Raw genomic sequence first — 26643 nt, 5'->3', positions numbered from 1 at the left:
GCCAAATAAAATTCTAAAAGAAGTCGTAATTAATAGAAGAATGTTTGTTATTAATTTTCAAAGGTGCTATGGTTCAAAAATAAATTTTCTAAATATTCTGTTCAAATTCAAATTTTTTTAAATGTGCCAAAGTTTAGCTTAAATTCATTTTTGAGGCCTTGGAAAAACGGTAAGAATTTTAGAAGAGATAAAACCCAGAAACAATTCTGGGAATTAAAATCAACAAAACAATCTCTATCAATAATTTCCGAATGTGTTAAGTCCCCGGACCAAGATTTTCAAAATATTCTGTTTGAAATCAAATTTTAAAATATTTCAAACATTGCCTCATATCATTTTGATAATTCTTGACAAATAGAAAGCATTTCCGAAAAAATGAAGCCGAAAAAATTCTGAAAGTCGAAACCAATAAAAAAACGTTTGAAATATGTCTAAATTTGAAATAAAGGGCGGGTGGGCGGGCCTACAACTTGCCAAGATAAGACTGATTTTGGCAGAAGACGTACTCGCTAAGAAAATAAAGGGTGGGTGGGTGGGATGGGGCTATTACTTGCTAAGATAACACTGATTTTGTCAAATTACCCTCTGGTAATATAAATGTCGGGTGGACGGGGCTTAAATTTACCAAAATAAAGTTGATTTTGGCGAGCTCTAGAAACGTGAAACTACTTTTTCGTACTCTAGGGGGCATGAAACGTCCAGAAAATATAAAAGTGGCCTTTCCTTAGCTTATGGTCAGGAAGTAAAAATGAAGATAATCAATAAGAAATCTTTTGTTCCAGTTAGGTATGTTTGAAATCAAATCAAATGAATCAAAATGTGCCGCATCCGAGTCATTGCTTGAGTTTAAAAATTTTTAACTGAAAGACAAAGACAACTTTTTCCCTGATTGACTTTAAAATCTTCACTAAAAAAATCCTCGCATGTTAAAAATTTCAATACACCTTATGAAAAAAAATGTTTTGATAGAAATTTAAAAACAGTAGAACAGTAAAAGTTACATTATTAGAATCAGTAGTGTTTGGTTATATTACATTTAAAAAACTAAGACAAAATTTTGAACAGTTTTTGAAGAATGACACGATAAAAAAGAAGCACAATTTTAAAATTACGAAAATTCCAGAAATAATTCGATTAATATATAGAAATCCAATTTCACCACAAATAGAAGCGGAATGAAAAAAAAACTATATGACAATTTGTGTAAAATTCAAGTATCAACGTCTTCACACTGGACAAAAAATGGTGTTAAATTTTGGTCAGTTTACTTTCAAAGTCTGCAACAAGCTTTAAGATTGTCAACACATTTCAAACTTCAAACACACCAAAAATATCTCATCAAAATAAAATAAATCTTCTATAAAAGCAAATCCGAAATATATCGGGTCACCGCTTCGTCTCTATTTCAACCGATTTTTTAATAACTCGAACCATTTCTCTTAAATTACCCTAACACATTTACGAGCGATAAAGTTCGCACCTGTAAAATATTACCGCGTTGTATATTTTCCTTCTCCTAATATCGTTGACATGTTTCTAATATTTTCGGTCATAACCCGTCTCGAAAATAAACCGTCAATACGTTTTGCAACGTTTATGATCGACCAGCCTATAATTGATTTATAAAAATAACCCCATAGCTTCGGCAAGAACAGCGTTTTGGCTTTCGTGATAGTAAGTAGCCCAGTTCAGTTTATCTTGCACTCTCAGCTAAAGCCGTGCAATCGTCGGACCGTGGTCGATTACATCGATGTTCTTGAATTACACTACAAAGGAAAATAAGACAGTGCTTCGAATCGCAACAAAGTAAAAACTGATAAGATTTTTTAGTGAGTACGCTGCAATCGCGGGTTTGCCGTAACCGTGAACTCCTGTTGACTTGACTGTTTTTAATTAAAATGTGCCGCAATCTTGAACAGACGTATTTTTAAAAAGTGTTGAGGTTGGTTTGGTTGTTGGAATGCCGAATTTTGGCACCCGGGACGTCGCCGGCGTCGTGCTGCTGCTGATTGTTATCACTTCAGGTATGTAAATAGTCTTTTTTTACTTTTATTGGGTTGGTTTAAATGAGGAGAGAGCTTAATTGTAAAGAATGTTGAAATAAACAATAATAAAGAGATTTATTTGCCGTACGTGCATTGTTACAGTAAATTTAGCTCGTCGTGTCGTAAATCACTGTAAATCCTCGCCGGCAAGTAGGTCTGTGTCAAGTGCAAGGAATTTCAGATTGTGTAATTTCACATTAATTTTCACATGTTTTATTTATAAGGATTTATCTGATGCCATAAGCGGGTGTAATATTAATTCGAAATTTATCAGAGGAGTTCGACAGTTCAGAGTCAATTTCAAATTTTGTGGGTGACGCTGTGAAAGTTATGGCGTCATTGGTTTCAACGACAACCCCATTGTTAATGCAAATTTAGAACAGTATAACTGAAATTCAGAACAAGATAAAAATCTAAATGTGCCAATGTACTTTCCGGGATGGTTAAACTAGATATGTAAAAAAATGTGTAAATACTTTAAACCCCAGTACAGTTTAACAAATCGAAAATAAATAATAAGTACATATTTTTTAAATTTTCCTGCAGTATTAAAAAAAATGAGTATTTGTAGTCCGTATATTTTTTTATTGCAATTTACGAGTAAATTTTTTGATATGTTTCATCTGATAGAACTTTGTGTTGCTCTTGCTACCGAAAAATGGATGATAAAATTAGTATATTTTGGAAATGACATTAGAAATTGTCAGGAGTTATATTAAAATATATACGGCATAAAAACATCAAAAAATATTAATCTTATTTTTTTGTGTATTTTTTCTTTCGTTCTTGTTCTACTTAAGCAAGATTTTATACTATTATCTCATTTTTTATACTGTATTCTTAAAATTCTTATAAGTTTATAAGTTCAAATAAAAATAGAGGTGAACTACAGGTATAATAGAGACCAGGAGTTAGTGCACACTTTATGTTTCTAAAAGTGTTTATTGTATGTTTCAAAATTTTGTCATGACGTCATCACTCATCAACATTTGTGCAAGGACATGTATGTCAATTTGGATAGATACAGATAATAACAGTATTGTGTGCTAAAATTTTGGGGAAAATGGAGTGATTCGTTAATTTTTTGAATCATTCTATATAAGCATTTCTAAAAAATATGAATGTAATAATAAATTACAAGTAGATATGGCTTATCATATTTTGCAATTTTCGATAGGATTATTCGGCAAAATTTTGAGATGACGTCATTATTTTTTGGAGGGATAAACAGACACACTTTGATTACCATAGGTATATACTTACGATAACTTTAAAATTTCTGCAAGATTTTAGAGCACTCGGTTTTTCAGTTTCTGATTTGATCAATAAAATAAATTGACTCATTCATTAATCTTTTTGAGCCACCCTGTGTAAGTAGTTCTAAAAATTATGAATGGAAAGATAAATCACAAGTGTGGACAACCCTAAAACGTTTGTAAGGTTTCAAAACATTCGGTTTTGCGATTTCTAAGTTAAATTGTAAAATGTTGTTACACAATTTTTGTTTTTATTTTTTTATAAAAATCTGAATGCCTAGGGTAAAAATTCAACACGGATTCATACACTACGAGTGGAGGAGTATCTTGGAAAATATACTTCCAGGAAGGTTAGGTAGCCGCCTAGACACTGTACAATAGTTGCAGGTGCGCTACCTTTCTAAGAAAAATGTACAGTTCAACCCTTTGTAAGAGCAGGTAGCTCGGCTCCCTTTTTGGTCATAAAATGCCCGTATTTTGTATACTAGTCCAAATGGTATAAAGTTATATGACCATCATAAAAGTAGTTGACCGCAAATAAATACCCCCTTTGTGTGGTTGGCACTAAACTTACCGGTTGGCAATAAATCGTCTTGTAAACTTTTCTTGCTCACAATTAACAGGGCCGGCTTTCAAAGCGAGTGGTTATTTCGGAACCCTCAGCGGCTGCAGGTAGTAAAGAAATAGTGGAGTGGTGGATTTACATATTTAGTGAAAGTCGCCCCTGAACGAAACCACAACAGCCGGTCGAGCTGCAGTGGACACGTTATTTACGACCCTAAAACCTTTTCTATTGTAAACAACTTAACTTCGACACAATGGGATGAATTTATGATGGTCATATAACCTCATAGCTTCTGGTCTACTATACAAATTTTATCTGTTGTCTTGTGTCCGTTGCCGAAGTAAGTTCGTCGTAAATAAACCAACCAAAAATCAAGTGTTGTTTTTTATTCTCGCCACCCAACAAAGCGGAATCTCGGCGAATGAAAAGCACAAACATATGTTCTTTTATAAAATTTACTATTGTAAATTTTGGAGATGACGTCATCAATGTGAGGTGGTGGGGATGATCAGACAAATTTTGGTTAGAGTTTTATCATCTACACAATATTCCTAATATATATCCAAATTTTGAAAACAATCCATCCGGTAGTTTAGAAAATTATCTATCTTATAAAAATCGTATTCTAGGAGCCTTGAAACATTGAGAAAAGATAAAAGTAGCCGCTGGCCGATGGACTCGACTACAATACTTCTTTATGTTATGCTCTAGAAGTAAAAATACCTGTATAAAAGCAAATTATTTTCGTCATCAAATTTTTGGAAGGAATAAACAGAAAAATTCTGTATAATGGCTTACCGTGTTCAAGATAATTTTATTTAAAGAGTGTATAAGGCAGACCACAAGCGACAGACATATGGAAATGGGAGACCTACTTTTTCATATTCTAGAAACTAAGAAAATGTGAGGAAATATGAATGGAGCTATTCATCAAATGGCCTCCATTACAATATATCTCAAGCGTAAGCTAGAAGATCTATAAAAAAATATATAACGGGTGTTCAAATGTTTCATCAAGTTGGCGTCGCCTTTTTGATAGAAGAAAACATCGAAAAAACATGTCTTTTATTAATCCATACTGTTTTGACATTTGACATTTCATTCGATGACTTTTTCAATTGAACACCCGTTATCATAACTTTGATACGATATGAATTAAAATTAAATTTTTCCTTAAATTGTGGTTCGCGTAAAAATAATTTTAATTGTCTCAATAATATACAAGGTGAGTCATTAAGCGCGTGGTCCTCCATATTTCATTAATTATTATTAAAGGTAGAAAAAAAGTCAAAGACTAATTGTACGGTTCTTTGAGGACTATACTCTGAAATTATTTTAAACTGTACAGAGTGTTTTGTTTTTAAGGTGTAACACACAAACTAGTTTTTTAACTTCCCGAGCGTAAGTGAAGGAAGTATTGTAATAGAGTATATCGGACGAATCGCCACTTTTATGTTTTCTCGACGTCTCATGACCCCTGCAGTGCGAAAAAGCAGTCTTCCGTTTCCGTCTGTCTGTCTGTCTGTCTGTCTGTCTGGTGTCTGTATCCACTTATATTAGACACGTAATCTCTGAAACTGCTGAACCAATTGTTGTCAAATTTTGTATGTATATTAGAAATATCATATAGATGGTTAAATGCTAACCAAAGTGTGGCTAATCATTCCTAACAACAATTTGATGACGTCATTACAGTGAATGATATTTTAAAGTGCTTTCAGTTTTTTCGCTAAACGTTCAAATTTTCGCAAAAACATTTGCAAGGTATAATAACGTTTTAGACCTGTGACAGTACTACAAATTTTTTCTTGATCAAATTAAGAACGAGTCACCCATTTTCCCGAAAATGTGAAGAATACGCACATCTTCATATAATAATGATCAAATAAGAATTACAATATTCAGATCATTGTGTTCGATTGTGGTTTAATAAAGAATTTTAGTTCTGTTTTCAGAAGACAATCTTACTCAAAGCAAACTAATTTGTACGTGACATTCTTTCGATGTATTAACATAAATAAACACTTGCTTGACATTGACAGATTGCTATTAGCTAGTGCTGAAGGAAAAGGGGTGTTATTTATCCCTCTGGTTTTTACTTTACAGCAATTATTACAAAACGAAAATCGTAAAATCAAATTTTATCATTTTTTTAATAGCTGGATTTGTCGGATTATACTTATAGCCTCGGACCAATTTTTTATTGATCAAATTAATAACCTCATTTTCTAGAAAATGTGAGAATTTCCACGTTTTTATTTAATTATGTTCAAATAAGAATAATAATAAACATTTTATTCCATTGTGGCTTAATTAATAATATTAGTCTTCTGTTTGAGGAGACAGCTCATTCAAATTAAATAAATTTCTACGTGACATTCTTTCGATGTATAAAAATAAACAATCGAAGTTAAATACACTGATAATAATACCCTTTTTCGTTGCTTTGAATATATTTCATATCATTTGTATATTTGGGGACGGCACCTTCTTGGAATTTGTAACCCCGTGTAGCAGGGGGTTCGAGGTGTCATTTACACCGCTGGTTTTTTCTATATAAAGCTTATCACACATTTTTTATAATTTTTCAAAAAAGCCGAATTTGCTAGACGAGGGAAGTTCTGTGGAAGTAACTTTGGATCAATGTTTTTTTAAATGAAATATCCTAGATATTTTTACATGTTCTCATCATGGTTTTGTAACTTTATTGTTGAAATTCTGATGCCACTTTATTCCAATTTTTTTTTAATTTATTTGGCAATGGAGTGGTTATTTTTAAAATCTGTGTTACAATATTTTCAGAAAAGATAAATATTAGTTTTGTAAAAATATCGAAAACCTATCAAATATCGATATTTCAGGTTTTTCAAGTAGAACACCATCTATTTTATTGCTGTATCTTCTCCATTTATTGTTCTCATTCTTCTAAAATAAAAAAATTAAAAATCGCAGTAACTATCCACTTTAAATATAGAAAATACTTAACGAAAAAAAAATATAGTAAAACAAATACAGAAGCAAATATCGATATTTGGAAACTAATAATTAAAATTTTCTTATAAACACTCTGTGTAGGTTTTATTAGAGAGATAATCTTCGAAATGATTGGAATCATTGTTATCATGTTTTATTTGTATTTTAGGAATATCCCTTGTATGGCAAAACGATAATTAAAATTTATTGATTACGTCACCTACAAATTTTGCATAGCAAATGTTATTTAAATTTTATTAAATATCATAATGCTATATTTGTGGTTAATGAATCCGCCCCGAAATCACGAAAAAAAAAATTCGCAAAATCAAATTTAATCAGTTTTCGAAGAACCCGGAAATAATTGAAAAAATAAGAAAATCGAAAAACTTTAAAGATTATGATTTAGAAAAATAAATCATTGATTTTTGATAAATTCCTCAAAGGCGGTGAAAAAATACTAATTCCTTTCTTCCCGAGCGTAAGCGCAAGGCTGTCCATCATTTGGACTATGTTATAATTAGTATTTTTTATTTATTATTTATTTGTTATTTAAATTTTTACTGAAATATTGGTTTTAATTATTATTTTTATCAAGTGATAATGATTAAAGTATTTTCATGGTTTCTCGACGTTTCATGTCTGTCTGTCTGTCTGTCTGTCGTCTCTCGGCTGTCTTGATTTTTGACTGCTTGTTGTCGAGTTTTATTTGTATTTTACGAATACCGTGTATTAATAACGCCAATCAAAATTTGTGTTTATACTTTTAATTCCAAACAATTGAAAAAAAAAAAAATCGTGGATTGATTTTTCTATTTTTTTTTTGCAACGCTGATTCCAGTAGTAGTAGCAGCACGAAAATATCTTAGATTCTTAAAAGATGTCACAACTATGATTTATAAATGCGTTCTACTTATAAAGTAAAATTATATGGTTCAGTACGAAAAATTTTAGAGTACCATCTGCGCAGTAAATTTTAAAATGAAGAATATAAAGACATAATGTTCTTTTCATTGCTTTCTTTGTGAAACGAGGCCAAATAAAATTAAAAATTACAGCAAGTTAAAGTTAAATGGGACACCACTGGATATAGGTAAATTAATTTTTCAGTGAAATATTAAAAATTCATTCTTGTATCTTTCAGTAAAATATTGGACATCTGGTTAGACCAACTTAGTACACAGCATTAACTAAATATTCTCATATAATATCTGTCATAATTTTAAATCTATTTTTAAAACCATAAATGGTGTCACGTAATTTACAGTCTGTAAAAATTTTAAAAGCGTTTTACTCTACTGTTGTTTATTTTATTTACAAACTTTATTGTACACTTCACCAACAGTAAAACAAGCGTAAATTTCCAAGTTTATGAAAGGCTAATATAAATTAATTTGTTAATGAGATCGGTGACGTCATAATCAGAGTCATCTGTAACACCAAATATTTTCGATCACACGCTAACAATTTTTAAATCAGACATGAATGCTCAAAATTGAAATTTAATTAATTTAAAGCGGTTAAAGATGGAGAAAAAAAGTTAAGGTTTGTTCCTCTACGAATAAATACATAAGTCGAATTAAATGACAACTAATTAAAGTAATAAAATTTTACAGAAACCGAGTTAATGCAAATCCACAAACAATATTTAAAATTCTGAAATGATACGTTTGTCACAAATCCTTGAATAAACCATTATTTATTGTATTTAATTTATTTTCTTGTGTAATTAAATTAGCGTTTTTTTAAATCCTTGAATTATTATGGAACCCGGTGGAATAGATCAAAAATATAGTTCTGAGAACTTAAAAAAAAAAACAAAATGTAAATTTGAGAAAAGAAAATAATATGTTTCAAAAAAAGGGGCGAGGACTGCGTATATTTAGCCTAAGTAATGAGTTCGTGACAAACACAGCTTTCAATACCTTCAAGATATGTGCCTATATTTGCACATAAATATTTTATTAGGTTTGGATCTTACTTCAACACCACGCTGTACTTGCAAGCCAAATATGTAAATATGGTTATAAATTCGCCGACTTATTCGTTATTCATTTACTTTATTACCCCTTTTCTTAAAAATGTCATCAAGTATTACAATAACAAGACTATGTCAGCCTTCCTGGAAACTTAAAGCATTATTATGACAAGAATAAAATGTGCTAATGTAACCGGAAATATTTTCATTACTCATCAAATTTTACACAAAAGTATTAAACCATTCTTGAAATTCGACTTAGTGTAAACAACGTATGTACAACAATATAAATCCTCACCATGTTTAATACTAACACAAAATTTACAAAGGCAAATCCCTAATAATAAATCCACACACAAATTAGAGGTCGGTAAATATTTTAATCCGAAAATTACCGCAACCAACAGTTTAAGGAATAAATATTGCATGATGTTGTAAATGTTAATCAAGGCTTAAGTAGCAGTTATAGAATTGCCATGTGGGGAAACCCAACTGGGCTAAAATTAAAAATTAAAGTGTATTGATCATGTAAAGCGGGATTTTTAAATGACGTTTAATCTCACAAAAGCTGTTATTATAGTAATAATTTTGTATCTGACCTTAACAATAATTAATTGTCTAGATTCGCTACAACAAGAAATTCTGTGTCATTAATTTTCTAAGTCACCGAATTGGTAAAAAATTCAGTTTCCTGAGAAATTAGACGAGTTCAGTCATACATATGGTTTAGTTTAACATAAAAAGTGAAAATAAACTGAAATGCATAAGTACGATGCATAAACATACAAACTCATATCTGTCAATCAGAGAAACTATTTTTAACATTTTAACTAAACATAGGATACATTTTTAAAATTTTATTTTTCTTTTCCTATTAAAGTAAACAGTAGCAGTAGCAAACATCAACAAACACGTAAATAGTCGTTCTGATTGCGCAGCAATTATTCGTTTAATGCGAAATGGTACTTAATGCTTCGTGGAATGTTATGGTGTAAATTTGCTGTCTATATTGTTATTTACTATGTGTAATCTAGTGAGTATTATGATATCAGTGTATATTTAGAGCTTAAAAAAAGTAAAAGAATAATGAATACTAATTTTTTTTCTCTTTGTATGTAGCACATCTATGACAGACTTCCTAAGTAATAATTTGAAAAATGTGGGTAATTTGTTCAGTTATAATTAGTGTTCTTCCTGTTTTTTGACATTTGATTGACACTGGTAAATTATTTCCGGTTTTCTTTTCAAACTGCGAGATTACGAGTCCGAATTGCACAATTGTTTAAGAAAACATTAATTCGCTCTAATCAAGCTGTCATTAATAAATCCTGCCTGATCCAAAATTGCTCAAATTGTTTACATAGGCACGTAATACTTAAAAAAATCCAAACTACTGGCGATAATTTTGTCGCTTTGCCAATTCCTACGACTGAAAAAAATCCACTGCCACATTTTAAATAAAACCTTGACACTACACAATATCTGATAAAAATAGCTCCGAACGCTAGGCGTTTAACGCTAGATTAAAAATTCCTCCTCGCAACGTCTTTGGATCTGACCCGATCTGAACCCACTTGACATTGTAGAACTGACCTATCGCATTTCTACGCTCACTTTGTTTACTAAATTTTGTTTTGTTGCTTTCAGAGTCACTTACTCGATCCAGTTATGTGTGTCCAAAGAAATTCGTTGCGATTGGAAGAAAGTGTTACTACTTCAGCAAGGACGAAGCAGCCTGGCACGATGCCCACTTTCGATGTAAAAGTCTCAATAGCAGTCTGGCCGTAGTCACCAAATCGCAGCAAGAAATAACGATAAGGCGATATCTGAACAGGAGGAAAGATGGTAAGGGACGGTTGGGTTAGCTGAGTGTTGTATTTTGTGAAGATAAATTTCTAAGCAGCATCTATTTTTTTTTTATTTTGACAAATTTGGCTACTTAAACTCATTTTTTAAGACGAAAAGCATAACATTGCAGTTTTCAACCTTTGTACTTTCTCAATGACAAAAAGAACATTTTTTTATATGACGAATTTAAGCAAACATTTTTAGAAATTTACTTCTATTTCTTCTTTACAATGGAAAGTTGTTGTGATTACTGATTAAGTCGGTATTTAACACCTTCACGTGTAACATTTCCAAGTAAAGTATTCATCAGAGTGATCATGATGAAACTAGGTTAAATGCCTTCGATTATCAGCTTAGAATAATAAGTTCATTCCATTTTCCACTAATCGGATACAATATTTTTTCCTGACTTTGTTCTAAAGAGGTACTTTTTTCCATGCTTTTTTTACATATGAATACAATTATTATTTATTTACATATATTTACATTATACATTTTATGTATGTAATAAATATCTTGTATTCTTATACATATTAATATTTTCTATGATATCCTAACTAGTGGAACGCAAGTCCTAGCCAGAACATGTAATAGTCCGCGAAATCTCCCGTTCTTAACACTATTGACATCTTTGGGAGACTTACTTACTTAAGAGAAATCTTATTTATATTCTTAGCAAATTTTCCAGCTCGTAAATTCTTTCAAAAACAAGTCACCAGAAGCTCCCAAGGTTCTTTTCATACTTTTCAAAAACTGAAGACTTGGTGACCCCTAATATTCTTTTAAATGATAATAAGAGACAGTAGGGACCCAAATATTCTTTCAGATTTTACCAGAAACAAAACACCAAAATTTTTCTGGAACAAAACATCAGAAGCTCTTAAGATTTTTTTAATCTCTTTTAAAAACAAAAAGACCAGGGATATCTTTCAATTTCTTTAAAAAAAAAAAGAACACACCAGAGACGCCCAAAGTTAGTTTAATCTATATCAGAACAAAATATGAAGGGTATCAATATTCTTTAAAAATTTTTCAAAATGAAAATGGCAAACAAACCATCAAAGGTTCAAGATTCCTTTAAATTCTTAAGAAAAGACACCAGCGACTCCAAAGCTCTATTAATTTCTTTCAAAAATAAAATACCAGGGGCTCCCAAGATTATTATAAATTCTTACAAAAGGACACCAAGGACACCGAAATTCTTTTAAATTTGTTTAGAACAAAACACCCAAAGATTTCAAAGTTCTTGGAATCTCTTGCAAAACCAAATTTTCAAATGGTTTAAAAAAGATCCGAGGAAATCCAAGACTGTTTTAAATTTTTTCAAAATAAACAACAAAAAAACCAGAGATGCTTTTACGTTTTATATAAGAAAAGCACAGTAATCATAAACGACCAAGGTTTTTTTAATCTCTTTCAAAACCAGAACACCAAAGCTCACGCTATTCTTATTTTTTTTTTTTTTTTTTTCAAAATGAAAACAGCAGTGGCCACGACGATCCTTTCTTTCAAAAACAATTATCAGAGATTTGAAATTAAAAAAAAATAGAAACTGGTCGCCCTAAGAATCTATTCTCTTTCTCAAAACAAAATGCTATGGGTTTATAAGATTCTTTCAAATTTGTTTGAAGCTAAACAGCAGGAGCCTCCGAGGTTTTTAAATTCTTTAAAAAAGACACCTAAAACCCCAAGATGCTTTCAGATTTTTTTCAAAAACAAAACACTATTGACCCCCAAAATTCTTTTTTTTTTTTGGAACAAAAAACCAATAGTCTCGTAAGTTCTTTGAGTCTCTTGTCAACAAAAAGCAGAAGGGATTTTCAAGATTTTTTTATTTACTTAAAAAGACACTTGTAAATCCAACATTCTTTCAGATTTTTTAAAATTCAAACCAGCAGGGATCCCAAAATTTTTTCAAATCTGTTTGAACAAAACACCAAAAGGCTTCGAGGTTTTTTGAATATCTTGCCAAAACAAAAGAACGGTAATCTCGAAGAGTTTTTAAAATACTTAAAAAGACTAAAAGACGACACTAGGTGGTCCAAATTCAATTTCAAATTTGTTTGAAGTAAAATACCTAAAGTCTTGGAGGTTCTTTGAATTTCTTGCAAAAACGAAAGAACAGGGATCTTTAAGATTCTTTAAATTGCTTCAAAAAGACACTAAAGAATCCAAGTTTTTTTAAAATTTTTTGAAAAACCAAACCAGCAGGGACTCTAATTAGAGTTGTTTCTAATTTGTTCCTAAACAAAAAACTTGGGGCTCACAAAATTCTTTCAAATTCTTAAAAATCACCAGAAACGGTCCAAGTTATGTTAATCTTTCTATACTTTAAAAACGAAATACCAGAATTCACTATATTAAAAAAAATCACCAAGATTATTTCATCAAATTCCTTAAGAAACGAAACATCCGAGTGAACCAAGATTCTTTCAAATTCTTAAAAAAGGTGTAATGGTGATCCCACAATTCTATTAAAAATAAGAAACCATGGGCTCCAAAGATTGTTTCAAATTCGTTTGCTACAAAACACCTCTGCATTTCTTTTAAATTCTGAAATTACATCCAGGGACCAACATTCTATTTTCGAAAACAAAATACCAGAGTCGCTCAAGATTCTTTCAGATTTGTTGTATAACAAAAACCTGTAGTTACCCACCAAGAGTCTTTCAACTTCTTTCAAAAAAAAAGTCATCATGTACGGCTAAGGTTATTTTAATCTTTTTCAAAAATAAAATACCAATAGTATCGCTATTGTTTAATTTTTTTTTTTTTTTCAAATTGAAAACAGTGGCCACCACAATTATTTCAAATTCTTTCAGAAATAAAACATCAGAGATTATTTTTTACTAAAAAAAAAACACTCGTGGCCCCAAAAATCTATTAATCTCTTTCAAAACAAAGTACTAGGAGTTCATAAGATTCTTTTAAACTCGTTTGAAACCAAACCGCAGGAGCCTCAGAGGTTCTTAAAACTCCAAGATTCTTTAAAAAATTTTCAAAAACGAAACAACAAGGGACCTTCAAAATTCTTTCAAATTTGTTTGGAACCAAAAACCAAAAGTCTTTGGGGTTCTCCCAATTTCTTGAAAAAACAAAAGAGCAGGGATCTTCAAGATTATTTTAAATGTTTGGAAAAAGACACTAAGTAGTCCAAGATTCTTTCAAATTTGTTTGAAACAAAATACCAAAAGTCTTTGAGGTTCTTAGAAATTCTTGCAAAAACGAAAAGCAGAGATCTTCAAGATTATTTTAATTGTACCTAGACACTAGCGAATTCAAGATTTTTTCAGATTTTTTTCAAAACCCAAACCAACAACTCCCAAAATTGTTTCTAATTTGTTCCTAAACAAGAAACTTCGGGCTCACAAGATTCTTTCAAATTATTGAAAAAAAAATCACCAGAGACGGTCCAAGTTAATGTTAATCCTTTTAAAAACGAAATATCAGATATCACCATATTAAAAAAAAAAATCAAAACGAAAGAGTAGCGGTCACCAAGATTGTTTGATCAAATTCTTTCAGAAACGAAACACCCGAGTGAACCAAGATTCTTTTAGATTCTTAAAAATGATGTAATGATGACCCCAAAATACTATTAAAAATTCTATTAAAAACAAAATACCACGGGCTCCAAAGATTCTTTCAAATTCGTTTGAAACTAAACATCCCTGAATTTCTTTTAAATCCTTAAACAGTACACCGAGGGACCTGAAGATTCTTTCAGATTTTTTCAAAAACAAAACACTAGGGACCTCCAATATTTTTTCGAATTCATTGTAAAGCAGATAACCTGGGAGTAGGGATCTGCTTGATTCTTCCTAAAAAAAGACACTATGGGAGTTCAAGATTCTTTCAGATTTAAAAAAAAAAAAAAACAAAACACTAGGAACCCCCAAAATTCTTTCAGATTCTTAAAAAAAAGTCAGCAAAAACAGTCCAAGTTATGTTAATTTTTTTCAAAAACGAAATATCAGAAATTGACATGTTTAAAAATAAATAAATAAAATGAGAGCAGTGGTCATCAAAATTCTTTCAAATTCTTTCAGAAACTAAACATCCGGATGTACCAAGATTCTTTTAAATTCTTAAAAAAAGTGTATAGGTGACCCCAAAAATTCTATTAAAAACCAAATACCATGGGCTCCAAAGATTTTTTTCAAATTCGTTTGAAATATAACACCACTGAGTTTATTTTAAATCCTTAAAGAGTTAAAAAGATTCTTTTAAAAAGTTTTTCAAAAACAAAACACAAGAGACCCCAATATTTTTCGAATTCGTTCTAAAACAAATAACCTGTAACTTCTAGAATTATTTCAAACTTGTTTGGAACAAAACACCAGAATCCTTCAAGGTTCTTCAAATATCTTGCAAAGACAAAGATTCTGTCAGATTTTTCAAAAACAAAACACCCAAAATTCTTTCAAATTCGTTCTAAAACAAAAAAAAAATCTTCAGAGACAGCCACGGTTCTTTTAGTCTCTTTCAAAAATAAAGCACCAACGTTTCCAATATTCTTTTAAATTTTTTCACAATGACGACAACCGCCAAAAACATTCTTTCAAGTTCCTTCAGGAACAAAATATCCAGGAGCTTGAAGTTTTTAAAATAAGAGACCAAGGACCGCAAACATCTACATATTAATCTATTTTCAAAAACAAAATATGTATCAGGGAGTCCCAAGATTTCTTCAGATTTGTTCTGAAACAAAAACCTGTAGCTGCCAAGATTCTTTCAACTCCTTTCAAGAAAAGAATCTTCAGGTACGCCCAAGGTTATTTTAATCTTTTTCAAAAACAAAATACCAGAGGTCCCAATATTCTTTAATTTTTTTTCCAAAATGAAAATATCAGCAGCCACCAAGACTTTTTCGAGCAAACAGTCCGGGGACACCAAGTTTATTTTAGATTCTTAAAAAAAAATACATTAGTGGCCCCAAAATTCAATTAATCTCTTTTCCAAAACAAAATACCAGGGACTCCCAAGGTTTATTCATATTTGTTCTAAAACAAAAACCTGTAGCTACCAGGATTCTTGCAACTTCTTTCAAAAAAATTATCAGGTACGGCCAAGGTTATTTTAATCTGTTTTATAAACAAAATACCAAAGGTTCAAATATTCTTTTGAGTTTTTTTCAAAATGAAAACATCAGTGATCACCAAGACTTTTTCAAACAAACAAAACTTCCGGAGATTCCAAGTTTATTTTAATATCTTAAAAAAAGTACATGAGTGGTCCCAAATTCTGTTAATCTCTTTTCAAAAGCAAAATACTAGAGATTCCCAAGATTGTTTCAAATTACAACAAAAAACTGAGGTTTTCAAGATTTTTTCACATTTGTGCGGAAAAATACACCAGAAGCCTTAAGGGTTCTTTGAATCTCTTGCAAAAACATACGCGCAGGCGTGTCTAATATTCTTTTAAATGAAAAAAGACGATACGTATTGGAAGATTCTTGCAAATTAGTTTTAAAACGAAAAATCTGGACCTGGCAAGATTATTTCAACTTCGCTAAAAAATCACTAAAAACGATCAAGGTTAATTAAGTTTCTTCCAAAATCAAAATGCCGCAGATCCCAATTTTTTCAAAATGAAAACAGCGGCGGGCTTCAAAATGTTTTCAAAATATTTCCGAAACAAAACATCCGGGGTCTCCAAGGTTATTTTAATTTCTTAAAAAAATTACATTAGTGACCATAAAGTTCTATTAATATTTTTTCAAAAAAAAAATACCAGGATCTCCGAAAACTTTTTCAAATTCGTTTCAAATGAAACACCAGAACCTTCCACGGTTCATTTAAATTTTAAAAAAAGGTATTAAAAACTGAGATTTCCAAGATTCTTTCAGATTTATTTGGAAAAAAGACCAAAAACCCTCACGGTTCTTCGAAACTCAGATTCAAACTCTTTCCGAAACAAACCACCCGGAGACTCCAAGCTTATTTTAATTTTTTTTAAATGATATTAGTGATCCAAAATTCTATTAACCTCTTTTAAGGGGCAATTTTTTTTCAAATTCGTTTGAGACAAAACACAACACTAGGGACCCCCAACATTCGTTTTAATGACCCCAAATTAAATTCATTTAAAATGAAACGCCAGGATCCTCCACGGTTCTTTTAAATTCTTAAAAAAGCACCAAGGACTCCAAAATTCTTTCATAACAAGGAAAAAACCAGGAGCCTTCAAGGTTTTCTGAATCTTTTGCAAATACACAAGGATACGTATCTCTAATGTTCTTTTAAATATTTAAAAAAGACACTAGGGACTAGATTATTTCAAATTCTTTCAAAAAAAAAAAGAAAAACCACCAGAGAATCTTCCAAATTCGTTTGGAATAAAATGGCAGGACCCTCCAAGACTCATTAAAATTCTTAAAAAATAACACAAATTTTTTCAATAACCAAACACCAAGGATCTCAAAAGTCTTCATATTCGCATATTATCCCCTCTAAACTATGAGCACACTATTCATTAGCATTAAATTATTATAAGTTTAAGATAAGACAAAATTTGTAAAATAAAAATTAAGCTTCTAGAAAATATGTCTTGTATCGAATTATTAATAATAAGCACATAATTATAAAGTAATTCATTTAATTAATTGCAAAGACATCAAAACAATGGCAATGGAAAGAAACCGTTACTTGATTTTGCATTAGCTGAGATAACTTTTTAAACTTTATTGAAGAATTTTGAATTTGTTTCCAAAAATCTAAATTTTCAAAGTAAGGGTAGTAAAGAACGACAAGCATAGAAGCATCTTATTTTATAAAATTTGTATAGAATGTATCTGATAAAATTTTGAGATGACGTCATCAAATTGTTGATATGGTTGATTAGGCAAATTTTGGCTAGCGTTTTCTGTCTTTCTATTGTTGTTACTAAATTGATATGAAAAATAATTCCAAATAATATTTTCATTTAGGTAAGCACGAGAGATGGCTGGGCGGAAGATACAACGACCGACAATCAAGATGGGTTTGGGGCGAAAATGGAAAGCCTTTAGCCTTCTATGCATTTTCAAGAATGAACTACAACGACCCAAAATGGGCATGGCACTGTATTATTGTAGACCCTCAGCGCCAGAACAAGTAAGTACCGTACCGTAATGACCTCATTACAAAACTGTTTTGAGCCTCTTCACGCCTGGTAGGATTTCTTCTCAACTTGAAAATTAATTACAGGTGGAGTGCCAGAAGTTGCGTCGAAGAGAAACGCTACATTTGCCAAAGGTCAGTATTAGGCAAGAGAAAATTCAACAGGAGCAAATGCTACACTTCGAGCGATCGCGACGCCAGAGAGCTTTGTGCAAAGCAGAAAGTCGGAGAATCAGCCCCTGGATACTTAGGTAAAGTATTAGTATTTCCATAAAATGCACTCTTTGTTATTTCGATCAAGTGAGGACCATAACTCTATATTTGTCCCCTTTGTTCATATTGCAAGCGGTGTAAATTTAAATTAGAGTTCATTACCGAACGGCTTAAAACAGCTTTGTGGCTTGTTCAGTCTTTTCTGTTTTGCCATTTAATGTAGACTTTTTGTATCGTAAATTTGGAAAGTAATGTTCTTTCACTTGGCAGACTTCAGCAAGTTCATTACACTAAATAAATTTAGTTCGCTCCTTTTTTTTGAAACTCTGCCATTTTGAATGTGTACAGTTTTTGTATATAGAGATTTGTCATCAAGTTAAAAATATATACTTAAATATTACGAGGAGAGGTCAGAAAATTACGAAATAGGTTGTATAAAATAAAATTCAGGAAGCCTAGGTCATGAAACTCTCACTCTTAATAAAAATCTTGTTTAAATAATTTAAGTAAGAGATTGCTGTTCCAGTGAAGAAACCAGTGAAACCACGAAAACCCAACCCTTACCACGTGGCCACCTTCGTCTGCCCTACCCACATGATCCTCGTAGGGCGAAAATGTTACTTCTTTAGTCCAGAAAAAGCTAGTTGGAGCAATGCCTACTGGTCATGCCGAGACAACAAAACCAAACTGGCTGTCATCACCACCAAAATGCAGGACAATATTCTTCGAGGATTCCTGAAAGGGACCTTTACAGGTAAATCGCCCTCAACTACCACTATATTTCGTTAATAAAACAATTTTCAGCAGAAAAACACGAACGCTGGATTGGCGGAATTTTCGACTGGAAGCAGCAAAAGTGGAAATGGGCCATGAGTGGTCGAGTCATTCGTTATAAACACTTTGCAAAAGAGGCGTTAGTGACAAGCAAAAATAATACTCACCATTGTATAACCTTGGACCCCGAGTTTGATAATTTGTAAGTGTGGAGTGTAAAACACTGATCGATTTAACTATTTTGGTTGTAGATGGAATTCGAAAAATCGACTAGAAGAGAAACACTACATTTGTCAAGCCAAGTCAAAATCTGTGGTCAAGTATAATAAGACGCTTCAGGCTACCGAATTAACTAAACCTGACGCTACAGTTGTGATCAACGCGGTTGAGAGTGATAACAGAAATCAGACGAATAAAAAAATCGAAGCTCCTATCACTTATAAAACTCCGGCACATTATAATAATGAAGTTACCGATAAGTATGTCTATAATTAGAATGAGGGTAGTTGTGGAAACCCAAAATGACTGTAACTTGCGTTATGATTGTGTTCATTGTGTTAATTCCTGATTGCACTGTTGAAAAATGAGTTCTTTTGGTAGATCAACATCGGCAAAACAACACACGTTTTAAATTCCACATCATATCGAATTAATGTTATTATCTAGTGCTTCCTAATCTTAGGTACAGCTTAGTTTGTACTCTTACTTAGTGACTGCCATTTATTTAAATATTATTATTTATTTTTTATACAAATTTTATTACTTCGTAAATGTATTACTGTCACAAATTCTGTGTATGATTGTATATAACTGGTGTTTATAACGCACTCTTATCTGTAATTTTACGATAGAGAGAAATGGTATTTTACAAAATAACACTACAAACAATAATTATTCTACAAAAATTTGCAGTGTTTTTATTTTACCTTATATTTGTTGCAAATATTTATATATCAGACTTAAACTAAGTCTTTTAGGAGAAAAATTGAAAACAATATTTCCTTATTTTTACATTAGTCGTCTACGTAATTTTTGAGTCAAAAAAACAAACTTTTTCCACGTGGAAAATGCGTTTGTGAAAATTATTAATACATGTTACACGTGAGCTCAACGTGTAGTTCTTATACATGCATTCATACGTAGAACTCGTGCTGTAACAATTTCATGTATTAAAATTACTGTAATCTTTATTCTTTGTGATTTTTCCCTTTTGTATAATATTATTGCATGAAACAAATACATCATAATATCTTATTGTACTCTAACTTTTATTTACTCCTGAAAACCTTTATTGTGCGTGTACTGACTCTGGTTGGTACTGAAGCTTACACTTTTCACTGAAGATATCAAATGTTCGCAAGAGAGCTGCATTTTATGCAATTAAACAAATCTTTAATCAATTCGTTCCAAATTGCGAGATTTAGCTTATCAAACATTGAAACTTTCTACTTATTGTCGTAAAAGGAAAATTGGAATCAAACTATAAGTAATCTTGATTTCGTTTCCAATTTTACGTTATTTTATAATACCCTGTGGTATCATTTCAATAACACTTTCCCTAAACTGAAGCCTAGAAATTACAAAACTACTCAGAAATGGGTTAGTAATGACCTAAAGAATTTGCACTCCATGCTATGTGAGATGAGCAAAATTAATAAACAATTGGATAATCCCAACTTTTTTCAAAGATACTTATATACATTTAGGTAACTACATATTATAAGCAAAAAGTAGCTAAAGCTAAAGCAATGCATACCAACAAAAGAGTACTAAATTCTACTAATATCTGTAATACCTGTTGGTCAATTATAAATGAAAATCGAGGTTCTAGCCACCTACACCATCCTGAAAAAATTATCACCACCAATGGCACAACAACTAATAATCCAACTGAAATTGCAGATTTATTAAATTGCTATTTTACAACTTCCAAAAGTCAAGTAATTCCAAATAACAATATCAAAATCGTGAGAATTAATAGTGATAAATCACTGTTTTTAGCTCCAACTACCCCTGTAAAAATCAAGGACGTACTTAGTACGTGATGGGTGACTTTAATGTTGATCCCGTACGTGATTGCCGGGAGTACTTCACTCTATGTAATATTTTACAAACTTTTTATCTTGACAACATAGTAAAACAACCCCCTAGAGGTATATATACCATAGACCACATCTTTACAAATAATGTATCAAATGACCATGAATGTTTTAGTATCAAGAACCATACCCCTGATCATAATACAGTAATAGCAACAGTGGCGGCTCGTCAGATGAGGCAAGTGAGGCGGCGCCTCACAGCATATATCTTAAGAACAGATTGACTTAATTTATAATTAAAAGAGCTTTCAATGCATTTTTTGTTACAAAAATATGTTGAAATGGGAAATCTGTACATGATTTTTTATTTTTTACGCTTCCTGCTGACATTTTCCGTTGAATACCGTACGATTTATGCCCCTAGTTCTTTAACTGAAGCGGCCAGAACGTCGGTTCACATGAACCAGCGAAGCCCAATCACAGACACGGATTTCCATGGCTCAGCTCCTATACTCCTATACATGCGTTCGCTCGGAACTGAGGCGATATCTTCGGTGCTTCTCGGCCAATTTCGGTGTACTCATTAAACCATTTTTCCATTTATTTTACAGAACGGTAGGGTTGCGGGGTGCGTGGGTAATTAGGATGAACGTGAATAAAAACCCACGTGTTAATGTTTTGTGTTATTGTCTCTTTCATAGGTACAGATGAGTGAAAAATGAATCCCGAGTACGATATCGTCATGTTGCTTCTTGAAACGCCGTTTTCACGGCGAACCGAGCTAGAACGTCGGCAAATTTTGCTAAATATCGACCAGTCAAAACCGTTAATTCATTTAACTTCTATTGATAAGCGACAGAATCGTCAGTACTCCAAGTCTTTTAAATCAACTTGGTACCTACGAAACATATAAATGGCTCTGCCGTAATATTTACACAACATCCCGGGATATAACGATTTAAAGAATTTCATCCGAAGTACAAAGTTACATGAAAGTTCCAAAGTACACATTAAAAATTTCATGGGCTTAAAACGTTTAGAAAAGAACACAACAACTATTCCCGAATCCCTCCGAAAAAGTGCTACTTTCAACAAAATTTTGACTTGTAAAAACATCGTTGATTCAATGTGTTATGGGTGTTATTATTATTATTATTATTATTATTAGGACCTACCACTGACCCGAGAATGACCGGTATTCAGGCAAGACTTCTATCATTACTAACTAGTAAGACCAAGTAATATTACTATTATTGTCAAACTTCTATCATCGCCTCACCACATCAGACAGTCACGAGCCGCCACTGAATAGCAAATACAAATCTCTCTTGCAAAAGTAATAATAAAAAATCTTATATGTTTAAAAGAATGTTTAACACAAAGAATATAGAATCATTTATAAATATTATGTCAGGTGAATCATGGTTATCTCTATATGATAGCAATGATATGGACTGTGCATTTGATATATTCCATAATGTATTTGTTTCGCATTTTAATGACTGTTTTCCTGTTAAGAAAATCCCTCTTAAAAAAAGAAATGAAAAAAATTGGGTGAACAATAGTATTCGTCAATCGAGCAGTGCACTGAAAGATTTATATCAATTAAAAAAACATAACCCACATTTGTCTAAAAATTATCAGGAATCTAAACGCTTACACCTAGCACTTGTGAAAAGCACGAAAAGAGGATTATTATCAAAGAAAAATTTTTAACTCGGCTAATCCCTGCAAAGGAGCCCGGAAAATAATTAATGAATTAAGTAACAAAAATTCGAAAGCAACTACTATCAAATTGAAAGACAACACAAATAATACAATCGATGACCCATTGTCGGTAGCGGAATCCTTTAATTTGTTTTTCAGAGAAGCTGCATGTAAGACTGTCAAGCACTGCTTACCCAAAAGTTGCAATTTTAATAAGATGTTATATTGTACAAATAATCTGTTCTTATAACCAGTTACGGAAAAGAAAGTGTCTGAACTAACAAAGTTAGTAACAAAATGAGCGCTGGTCCAGATGAAATTCCAAATTTCTTTCTAAAGAAAGTCCTAGTGGCTGTAGTGAAACCATAGGTTTTTCTCATTAACCTTTCCTTTTCTAATGGCCATTTTCCAAGCAAACTTAAGTTATCAAAAATAATTCCTATTCACAAGAAAAACGATAAAGACCGTATAGACAACTACAGACCGATAGCGTTAACCTCAGTTTTCTCAAAAATTTTTGAGTACTGTTTTATTTTAAGATTAGATGCATTTATCAATAAATATGAACTTTTATCTGAAAATCAGTTCGGATTTAGAGCCAATCGATCAACATTTCTAGCACTTCACAAATTTTATGAGGAAGTTATTGAATGCCTTGAACGTGGCGAATGCCCTGCTGGGATATTCTGTGATCTCAGCAGGGCCTTTGATTGTGTCAATCACGATTTGCTATTAAACAAGATCTATGATTACGGCGTAAGAGGCATCCCTCATAGATGGATATCGAGCTTTCTGCGGGGTCGACTCCAATATGTTTCCATTCCTCACACAGACGATTTCGGCAATAAGGGATCTATCCACTCCGGTACCATTAATATTGACTTAGGAGTTCCTCAGGGGTCAATATTGGGACCGATCCTGTTCATTACGTATATCAACGATCTGGAGCATAGTCTAGATACAAATTCCAACACTACAATATACGCCGACGATACCTCACTTATTATATCGGGCAGTAATAACATAATCCCCAGTAGCAAGCAATATTTTTCTAATATGTATACAAGATTGATATAATATTAAATGTTGACTAGATATTATAAATATTTATATAATACTCATTTTATATTTATAAATTTATATATGAATTTCATCATATATTACATATTTATGAAATGTCTTTTTATCAAGATACCGAACAACAAAAATGAAAAAAAAAGTACTATGTTGGGACAACTTGTAGGTAATTTATTTCATAGGGTTTTTATTGGAGCAATATTAAAAATTGATTTGAAAAAATACTAGCTATTGTAAAATTGACACTATTCGAAATCTCACTTTGCACACTATTAATTGCTCATTTAAAAAGTTATATTTTTTTTTTATTTTTGCGAACAAAAAATAACAATTTTATTCATCATTTTTATAAAACTTACTTAAATTTGCGTTTTCTTTTAAGAACACTTAGTAAAACAGTATTTGTTAATGTCACAAAAATAAAACAAAATTTAAAGGTATAACCCTATTCAATAAACTAAACAGTGACTTGAAGGAAATTAAATCCTTTGGTCTATTTAAATCTAGGGTTCGTCAATTTCTGCTAGATAAATATTTCTACAGTGTTGAAGCATATTTTAACTTATAAATATTCCCTTTGTTGTTTATGTTACAAATTTAATTTATGTTTCTTATGTTACTAATTTGACTAGTCTTATAAATCATCTATAATTTAAATGGTGAGTAAAAATTATTAATATTATTATTAATTACTTTTATTCCATTTTAACAATTTCAGTTGACTCAAAGTAACCTTCATTCATGTTTCACTAGTTAAATCAAAGCGTTTAGTGAATTAAAAAATTGCAGTGAAGAACAGATTTTTGTTTCTTCTACAATAATATTAACATTGAATTAGTGTTTGTCTTTGAAGTAATGTTAAAGTTTTTATTTTATGATATCTTTCACTTATCACTAGAATGTAATTTTATTTATAATTAAAGTCTAATCTTTTGTTTTTGTTATTCACAAAAATGTTTAACACCTTATTGTCAACTGATAGCATCGCGAGGGCATTTAATATTTCCTGAGTCATAGTCGTTCTTAGGAAACACTTGATTCTCTCTAAAGAAGCGCAAAGAATGAAAATTAAAATCCGCAACTGAGTTACTGTTAGTGGGCACTGTCGGAACAGAACCCGATTCCAGCCACTAGACGCACGGTTTCCATGGCAACGGTGTAAACAAAACGTCTAAATCAGCTATGATTTGGTCTCCGTCTACTCTTTTATCAGCACTTCATCAGTAATAACGTATCATGTATTCAAGACACTAAAACACGACATCTTTAGATGTAAATGGATGTAAGTTTTGATACAGTACATACAAATGGAGAGAGGTAAAAAATTAGTTTTGATAATTATGACACAAATTTACGGATAATTTTTTAAATATTGAAAATTACTATTTTGCTGTGTCCAGACTGCCGTTCACTTTTTACTACAATATTCCCAATACATTCCATCATTATAATTCTTCGTTTTTTAGTTGTTTCAAACCATATAATTCTGTACATCAGAAGCTTGATATTTTTAAGGATAATTTTCGCACGTAAAAAAATAAAAATGAACTCATTTCGTACTACAATCTTTAAGATCTTTATTAAGCATTTTATCACTATTTTGTTTTATTTTAATATGTTTAAAATTTAAATGTTACTGTATTCTTATCATTCTCCAATTTGTATGTATATCTTCTGTATATTCTTACATTGTATTCTCATGTTTAAGGACATTTGTGTGTTGGAAATAAACCATTATATTATTATATTATTATTATGCGTGCTCGTGATCTCGACATCTTCTCGTGAATAAACGTGTATTTAACTCACTTGTTGTATAATATTTATTAGACACAAGGGTAGGTAATTATACTTTTGTGATATGTCAAAAAAAAGGTGTAATGACTTAGGCACAACGGTAATAAGCTTTTTGTATAAGGTAGAAACAAACTACTCAACAGACGAAAATCTCGGAACATTCACCTACAGAAAAATGTGCCGAATTCGAGCTTTTTGAGCCCGAAAACTCAGGTAGCGGGCGCAACTAAGATACGTCCTTGAAATTTAACAGAAAATAGAAAACAAGTATAGGAATAGGTACATACAACAAAGAGTTTTTGTTTCCAAAAAGGGCTCGGGCTGATAATAGCGATGATTTACAGCGCTTAGGTACCTGCTGAAATGTGTTCGTGCACGTCTGATTACCATAATCCTAAGCGGCTTCCAATATTTTAGGAAAGAGAAAGTTAATGTTGACTAATACATTTTTTAGCTCATTTTATTAAATCATTAATTACAAAACAAGAAAGTAACAAAGAAAAAGTTTTTAATTTTTAGTTCGATTAATTGTAAAATTTGAATTTCCGGTTAGGATAATTTCTGAAATTTCACCATTCAAATTTTGAAAACTTTTGTCTGTTTTTCTTGTAGATTTCCACTTTTTTTAATTTATTTAACCGGCTTTGATAGACGACTGACTTGCGATTATAATAATATATACAACACTAACATATTTATTCCATTTTCAGTTGATAATAAAGAAAAATAAAATTTAAGAGGACGTGGAAGAACTACATTGCATTATTGTACCAAGAGAATGCTAAAAATAGTTTTTTTTTCGTAGAGCTTTTCGTAACTTTCAATAAAAAAATGCTTGAAGAGTTGTTTGTATTTTAAAAAGCTCTCAAAATGAAGCGCTGAGTTATATTTTAATTTAAATGAAATACTTAAAATATTTGCAGTAGCAATTTCAACTTCATTTGTGTTAAGAGCAGTAGAGAAAGCTAACTTCCTGTTTACTGTAACCCGCCAATAAACAAACCGCTTAGGATTATGGTAATGATAATTTACATTTAATAGCTTTCCTGGAAGGAAGAAAGCTCGATGAATCAGACGTACTTACACGAACACAACTTTCAAGAAGCAACCAAAAGCAGGTAAGCTTTGTTAATCACCCTGACCTGGGGGCATAATGACAGTATGACACTTTGTCTTCAAATTTGGTGTTTTTACATCAATTTAATGTAAATAAAAAGATGTTAATAAAAAAAAAGATCAAACACTTGAGAAATGCGAATTAAACATTTTAA

General features: G+C 31.4%; 1 protein-coding gene across 5 annotated transcripts in view; it reads left to right on the top strand.

Annotated features, from left to right (window-relative positions):
- LOC135130268 (secretory phospholipase A2 receptor-like) overlaps positions 1–20006 on the top strand; it is an 81424-nt gene extending 61418 nt beyond the window's left edge. The window contains exons 2-8 of one of the 5 annotated variants that reach the window (XM_064057625.1): positions 1831–2024; positions 10465–10662; positions 17594–17759; positions 17853–18016; positions 18505–18732; positions 18783–18954; positions 19004–20006. In XM_064057625.1, the coding sequence (XP_063913695.1) occupies positions 1961–2024; positions 10465–10662; positions 17594–17759; positions 17853–18016; positions 18505–18732; positions 18783–18954; positions 19004–19247 (1236 nt within the window). In that variant the 5' untranslated portion in view covers positions 1831–1960 and the 3' untranslated portion in view covers positions 19248–20006. Of the gene's footprint in view, positions 1–1640; positions 2025–10464; positions 10663–17593; positions 17760–17852; positions 18017–18504; positions 18733–18782; positions 18955–19003 lie in introns of those variants that run through there. The other 4 variants (XM_064057626.1, XM_064057624.1, XM_064057623.1 and 1 more) reach the window with 4 other exon arrangements.
- The last annotated feature ends 6637 nt before the right edge of the window (positions 20007–26643 follow it).

Source organism: Zophobas morio, unplaced genomic scaffold (genome assembly GCF_036711695.1).
Source record: "Zophobas morio isolate AGI-343-1 ecotype UQ-CSIRO unplaced genomic scaffold, CSIRO_AGI_Zmor_V1 ptg000017l, whole genome shotgun sequence".
In the NCBI taxonomy this organism is placed as follows: Eukaryota; Metazoa; Arthropoda; class Insecta; order Coleoptera; family Tenebrionidae; genus Zophobas; species Zophobas morio.
This window is presented reverse-complemented; position numbering and strand designations above follow the sequence as displayed.